Consider the following 6,860-nt stretch of genomic DNA (forward strand, 5'->3'; position numbering starts at 1 on the left):
ATATATATATATGCCTCCTTTAATTTTGTTTTTTCTTTCTAAATTTCTATGTTATTTTTTATACATTATGCATCCTTGAATTTATTTAATTTATTTCTTTTTTCTCTGAGAACGTAGGCATTACGCCATTGAGCTTTGGTGATTACGGAAATATTCATTCATAATGAAACTACCAATTCAATGTCGGTGGAAACTCATTTTAAGGATTTTACATCTTCATTCGGAAGATAAAATGATTGATATTTCACATGCTAATTATTATAATTACATTGAGAATGATACATTACTATATAATTCATTTGTACCCTATACTTGTGGTTGTATTTCTTTTTAACATCTTCTCTTCATGTAGCTCGATCGGATCTATGTATCTCAATTTCAATAAATTAATAGTGATGTATATGTTAATATATATTGTTAATAAGTTTTGTAATGTCTATTTGCCATTTATGACAAAAGAGACATGAATTTGTATAGTTACACTCCTAGATCAAGACTTTTTTAAATATTTTTTTATATAAATATGAATTTAATTTTAATATAATATTAACGTAAAATAATTTTACACATGTATCTAATGACATAATATTATATCGATAAAAATAATTATTTTTTATATTAATAGTGTAAATAGTTATAAAAAAATGAATATAATTAAACAAATATGTAAAATTATAAAAATAATTTTTTTTCAAGTAATTATCTAAATTAGTCCTCAAAGCTTTTGAAAACAAATACTTTAATTTTTTAAATTTTAAAATACATAAAATAGTTCTTAATATTTTTTTGTTAGATAATATAGTCCTCTTCTATTATTCACTAACTATAACTACTGACGGAAAACTTTAACTTGTACACATGATTGTTAAGTGTTCACGTGTATAAGTTGGACAAATCATTCTCCAAGGTAAAATATAAAATAGTTCTCGAAAGATCGTTGTATCATAAAGGTCATCATTTATATACCTAAACTCCTAAAATATGGCACCAATTAAAGTTAGAAAAATATTTATAAGTGAAAATTTTTTTTCTTGATATAATTGTTAATTGTAATAGCACAAATAGCTTTAACTGCAAGCTTATTTTATACAACTTTACAACTAAATCCAAAACTTAAAAAAAATGAACAAAACATATGAATTTGCTAAGACATTTTTTTTTTCAAAGTGCTGTAAAGTATTAGGGGTTTTCATATTGCATTGAAATTTTGTAAATCATCCATATTGACCTTGTAATTTACCAAAACTTACAAATTTAACTTTACACATGACTTAATTTGCATTACATGCAAGTTTTAAAGTGTTACTTGTAAATTATGTTAAATTAGTAAATAATTAGTTAATAAATTAATTTTTAATAAAGAAAATTAGAAATGTGAATATTATATTAAATTAGAATAGAGTTCGTCAAACGAAAATTTTGACACTAATTTCAAGAAATTCGACCTAAAATTAGACCGAACAGACCGAACCGGCCCAACTGGCCCAGCATTTAAAAGAACCAAAGCTCATCTTCTTCCTCCCCATTCAGCAAAGAACGCTGAAACAGCAGGGAAGGGGAGAAGAAGATTAACCCTTACGCTAATTTCAAAATCCCGTATCTCCTCCATCCGAACTCCGATCGCCGCATTGCTTGCGGCCACGCGACCACCGCGTCGAGCTCTACGTTTCTACCGGAACAATTTCATAGGTAACCCGCTTATTCACTCTTAGCCTCTTCTTCCCTAATTTTCGAAAATTATGTGGAGGTATACAATTTCTTTGCTTTTTGATGTTTTAGGATCCAATTAGCTTGAGAAAAACGTTCACTCTTACTTATACGAAGCTTGGGTAAGGTGAGGATACCATAAATCCTATTTAATTTACTGAATTTATGCTTTGGGTATTAAAGTGGGTATATATGTATTATGAATATGTATTAGATTGTGAATAAATAATTGGAGCTTGAAATTGTGAATATCAGAACTTGGAGGAAGTTGTTTTATTGGACTTTTGGGGGCTGTATTTATTTTAGTAAGTTGCCTTGGACAATACGCGAAAAATCGGCCAAGGTATGGTTTAGGTTTCTTGCATTTAATATATAATGTTCTGTGAAAACTCAGGCTAGATGACCATAGGATAAGTTGGAATGCATGTGTATATTTATTGTTTAGTATGCTTGTGAGAAACATGTTTGGTTTGGTGCTTGTTGATTACTTGATGATTTGGTGAATTGTTGATTTGAGGTATGATAATTGTGGTGGTTGTTGTCATGAGGAGGAAGGGCATATTGTGTTATAAGCCTAGGATTTGTAAACTATGATTTTTAGTTGGTTTTGGTTGATGGATTTGAATAATATATGTGTTTTGATGTTGATTTGAAGTAGGTTTATTGTGGTGATGGTTGTGATGATGAGAAAGGGTAAATTGTATTGAAAAATGTAGGTTTGGTGATGAAAAGAATGGAGTTTTTGAATGAAAATGAGGTTTGGAAATTTTGCAAAATTTGGTTTTGGGCCGAACTTCGGCGAGCTAAAATTTGGCTTCCGGACCCTCAATTTGTTTCCAACGTGTTTTAAATGAAAATTGGGTTCGTGAAGTTTATGCCATTCGAAGAAACAGAAGAAAAACGATTTAAAACGATTAAGTTATGCACGTCGGACATTTTGGTGTGAAATATGTAATTATGCAGCTTTCTGGTTGATCTGATTTTTTTTTTTTTGGAAAAACGTACGTCCACGCGTGGCATGAAATTTTTGACTGTGCGTACGCAAGTGATCCTATGCGTATGCGTAGTGAACCAGCATGCATGTCCACGCGTACGCATGACCCACGCATATGCGTGACATGAAGTATTCACCTACGCGTACGCATGATAAGGGGATGTGCGCGCGAGCTGTCTTTTTATACTCCCACACGTACGCGTGGCCCCTATTTCAGCAAACATGGTTTTCTGAGTTTTAAACCCTATTTTAGACTTCTAAACCTCTATTTTTATTCCTTTAGTAATAAATAATAGTATTAAACCTGATAATAATATGAAGTTAGGAAATGGGGATAATTTGGATGTGAAGTAAAGCTGAAAAAGTGATGAATTGATTATGAAATGTTATGGATGATCATGTATGATACTTGGCTTGAATAATCAAACAATATGAGATACGAGATTCTACGGGTGTAAGTTATCGAACCAAAAAATACAACAACCGACTTGAAAACCAAAAAAACCGATTTTTTTTGTTTTTTTTTTCGACCAAACCGAACCGAAGATATACATACATCTCTTTTTCTTTTTGGGTATTTACCCAACCCTCCCCCAAGGCCCAAATCACTCACCATCTCAAGCACTCAGCACCTCCCCTAACCCTAATCCCTCATTTTTTGCTTCTGAGTTCTCTATTCTCCATTTCCCTGCTCGGCTCCTCCATCCATACCGCCTCGCCGCCTCCCTCCGTCAGTCCAACCCTCCCTCATCCGCAGCACCTTGTTGAAGAGGCACAATGCAGGGAAGCTCCAGTACAAAGATTGGCTGATAAAGTTTCTTAATTAAATCTCAATTATTTTGAGCAAGCTTGTTTCTATCTACAAATGTCTAGTCTTGCAAACTTCATGCTTTGGGTGGTTAGCTTCAGTTATGTTTTCTTCATTTTTATATTGTCTTCCCCCCCTTCTTTTTTCAAGTAGGAATTCTCAATTATTTTGTTTTCATAAGTTTCTCTGGATATTGTGCTTTTTATTTCCCATATTGTTTAGGGGGATGGTTTCGCTAGGATTCGTTTTTGAATGAATGTTTTTGCTGGAAATTTTTGGGATAGTTTTAGTTATAATTATATGTTAATGGTTGCTATGACCTTGAGTTCTTTTACATTGACCAGAATAAAATAAAACAGGCATTTAATGTCTTTATTGTGTGTGTTTGCAGGCAAGCAAGAAGATAGCAGATGCTAAACTCACGAAAGATTTTCAGGCAATGTTGAAAGAATTTCAGAAGGCACAGTGTCCTGCAGCAGAGAGGGAAACTGCTTACACCCCATTTGTTCCACAAGCTGCTCCATCTAGGTGACTAATCAACCATTAATGGAATCTAACAGTGGAAGACTGTGTTTATTTGTGTGGCGTAATGCTTATGTTGATATGATTTTATATATTGAACTCATTCTTAAAGAAGAATATGTTACTGTTGATTATTAATTTTGCTTCTCTACTGGCTGTCATCTATGCACATAACACTTATTATTTGGGCTTTTCTTTTTGCAGCTATACAGCTAATGAAGCAGATGCTAATTCTGGTAAGACTCCAGAACAGCGTGCCCTTCTTGTGGAATCCAGAAGGTAATTTTAGTATATTACATGAAACTAAAATACAATTGATAGTGAAAAGAACATTCGTTTTTTTCTTTTTTCTTCTGGTGCTGTGGAGGAATTTACATTATAAATGACAGATAAGACTATGTAGATTTGATGAAAATCTAAAAACCTTAACATGAATTAATGTATATCAGATTACTTCTTAAATGTAACCTATTTGTCGTCGGAAATTATGCTATAATCACGTTGATGCTAAAATGCTTCTTTTTTCTTTATTATTTTCCTAAGTAAAGATACGTTGTAAGAATTTAATTATTTCAAAATTCTAATCTGTAATTAATTGAAACACACTGCATTTCAATGATTATATAATGAATGCCCAAGCTACCAAATGGAAGTACTAACTTGTTATAGCATTTTTTATTTTAGGGTTGAAGGTATTAGCAAATTATTTTAGGGACTAATATTGAATTCCAATTTTGTCATGAACCAAAATGTATTTTGACAATTTTAGATTTGACCTGATGCAATATTTAGTATCTCAGCTATTACATTATCTTGCTGCAGGCAGGAGGTCTTGTTTTTATACAATGAGATTGCCTTCAATGAGGCTATCATTGAAGAAAGAGAGCATGGCATTCAAGCAATTCAGCAGCAAATTGGTGAAGTAAATGAAATTTTTAAAGACCTTGATGTGCTTGTGCATGAACAAGGAACTATGAATGGTTTAGTTGTTATTTCTCATCCTATGGTTTAGTTGTTATTTAGTTGCTAAGTGTGTTTGTTGGTTTGTTTGGTTTTAAGATTGTATTTGTTAGACATTTTTAAGTGTGTTTGTTTTATGTTTATTTGTGTGTTTGTTTTATGTTTAGTTATTAGAATGGATTGAAAATGTATTGAATTTGGATGTGATGTACCCTTGTTATTTCAGTTTATTAACTATTTTAAATCTCTAGTTATTGTGATTCTTATTCAGTTCATCAGGAATTAAAAACCGAAAAAACCGACCGAACTAAATCGCTATTAGTTCGGTTCGGTTGTTGTAAAAGCAGCAAACCGAACGGTTGTGTGTTTGTAGGAACCGAACATATCGGTTCGGTTAATTTTTGGTTCAAAACCGAACCAAATCGAACCGATAACACCCCTACGAGATTCCCTGGGTAAAGTACCGTAGCTTGCCACCACGTGTACCAGGTCGAAAACTCGATACTCTGTTGACCCTACGACGTAAGGGTGACCGGACACTTATAAATTTCCAGAAATATTTACCCCCATTGAGCAATATTATTTGTTTGAGAAAAACTATGCATAGACTCTTGGGATGCACGTCGAGGGACAGTTCAAGGATTTAGCAAACCGGACTTATCGAGTTGGCTTGATAACCGACAGATGAGACTCATCAGCCATAGGACAGGTATGCATCATGTGCATATTACTTGAATTACTTGTTTGTGCTTTAACTGGGTATACTTAAGTGTACTTATTATGTTAAATGTATATTTGTTACCTGCAGTACTTGTAACTTTCCCGTGCTTACCTTTATCTGCTTATTTGTCAGTGACATGTTGTCGGATGGAGGTATGGAGGAAAGGCAGTAAGACTAAATTCAAGATTAAGTTAAGTTAGGCTTAGATACTCTTAGAAAACCACTTTTTATGGCTTCTGTTTAATACTTTAAGCTTTATAATCTGAGTGTCGGCATTCTAGGATTGCCTCTAACATTTCCAAGACCTTATATCTTATATGTGTGGCACCTTTACCATACTGAGAACCTCTGGTTCTCATCCCATAATACGTTGTTTTTTTAGATGCAGGTCGAGAGGCACCTCGTTAGGCGTCTGGACTTCTCAAGCGAAGTGGTTATCGAGTTATTTTGTTGTATAGTTATGTATATATATGTACTTAGTTTCCTCTCTGCATGACTTGATCCTTTTGACCCTCTTAGAGGCTTATAGAGAGACAGGATTTTGTTTATGTAAATTTGGGTTTTGGATATGTATATATGTGTGTATATATTCTCCGGCCAGCCTTGACTTCGCGGGCTGAATTAGGAGCTTGTTATTTTGTATCTTTAGCCCTTTGTTCCTATTTCTATTACCTTATACTTAACAGCCATAGCTTTCTTAGTATGCAAGATAACTCGTTTCTTGAGCGTTGCGCTTTTATTTCATCTGTTCTTCAAGGCTCCTAGTATATTATAATCTTTCTGCTATTATATATACACATTTTATTTTAGAGGTCGTAATACCATACCACCTCTATTTTACGGCTTAAGCGTAAAGCTCAGTGTGGTAGGGTGTTACATTACCTTCATAAGCATTTACACAAATATTCTCAATTGTTTATGTGAAAATTTAATGCTAAATGAAAATTCTCTACTACCTCATTCTCTTCTTCATTATTAAAGAATGATTATAGAATATGGTATGTACAAATTAAATTAATTATAATTTAGAATTTGAAAATGCATATTTTTTTTGTATATATAAAGAATCAAATTTGAAATAAATAGAAAAAATTTAAAAATTAAAATTTATTAATTTAGATAATTATATATATAATTAATTCGAATGG

At 32.6% G+C, this 6,860-nt stretch overlaps 1 protein-coding gene across 2 annotated transcripts; it reads left to right on the forward strand.

Annotated features, from left to right (window-relative positions):
* LOC107608492 (syntaxin-23-like) lies at window positions 1,541–5,194 on the forward strand. 2 transcript variants are annotated; one of them, XM_021106791.1, is made up of 5 exons: window positions 1,541–1,689; window positions 1,780–2,050; window positions 3,901–4,037; window positions 4,236–4,310; window positions 4,854–5,194. In XM_021106791.1, the coding sequence occupies exons 3-5, from the start codon at window positions 3,949–3,951 to the stop codon at window positions 5,041–5,043; spliced, it is 354 nt and encodes a 117-aa protein (XP_020962450.1). In that variant the 5' UTR covers window positions 1,541–1,689; window positions 1,780–2,050; window positions 3,901–3,948; the 3' UTR covers window positions 5,044–5,194. The 2 variants fall into 2 exon arrangements, with proteins under 2 accessions (XP_020962450.1, XP_020962449.1); XM_021106790.1 differs by lacking the exons at window positions 1,541–1,689; window positions 1,780–2,050 and having other exon boundaries at window positions 3,823–4,037.

This window comes from Arachis ipaensis, chromosome B07, assembly GCF_000816755.2.
Source record: "Arachis ipaensis cultivar K30076 chromosome B07, Araip1.1, whole genome shotgun sequence".
In the NCBI taxonomy this organism is placed as follows: domain Eukaryota; kingdom Viridiplantae; phylum Streptophyta; class Magnoliopsida; order Fabales; family Fabaceae; genus Arachis; species Arachis ipaensis.

Bases quoted from the DNA above. Each gene is read 5' to 3' on its own strand.
- LOC107608492 (XM_021106791.1), top strand. From the start codon at position 3,949: ATGTTGAAAGAATTTCAGAAGGCACAGTGTCCTGCAGCAGAGAGGGAA. The intron at 4,038-4,235 runs GTGACTAATCAA...TTCTTTTTGCAG, and splicing joins CCACAAGCTGCTCCATCTAG to CTATACAGCTAATGAAGCAG. The intron at 4,311-4,853 runs GTAATTTTAGTA...ATCTTGCTGCAG, and splicing joins CTTCTTGTGGAATCCAGAAG to GCAGGAGGTCTTGTTTTTAT.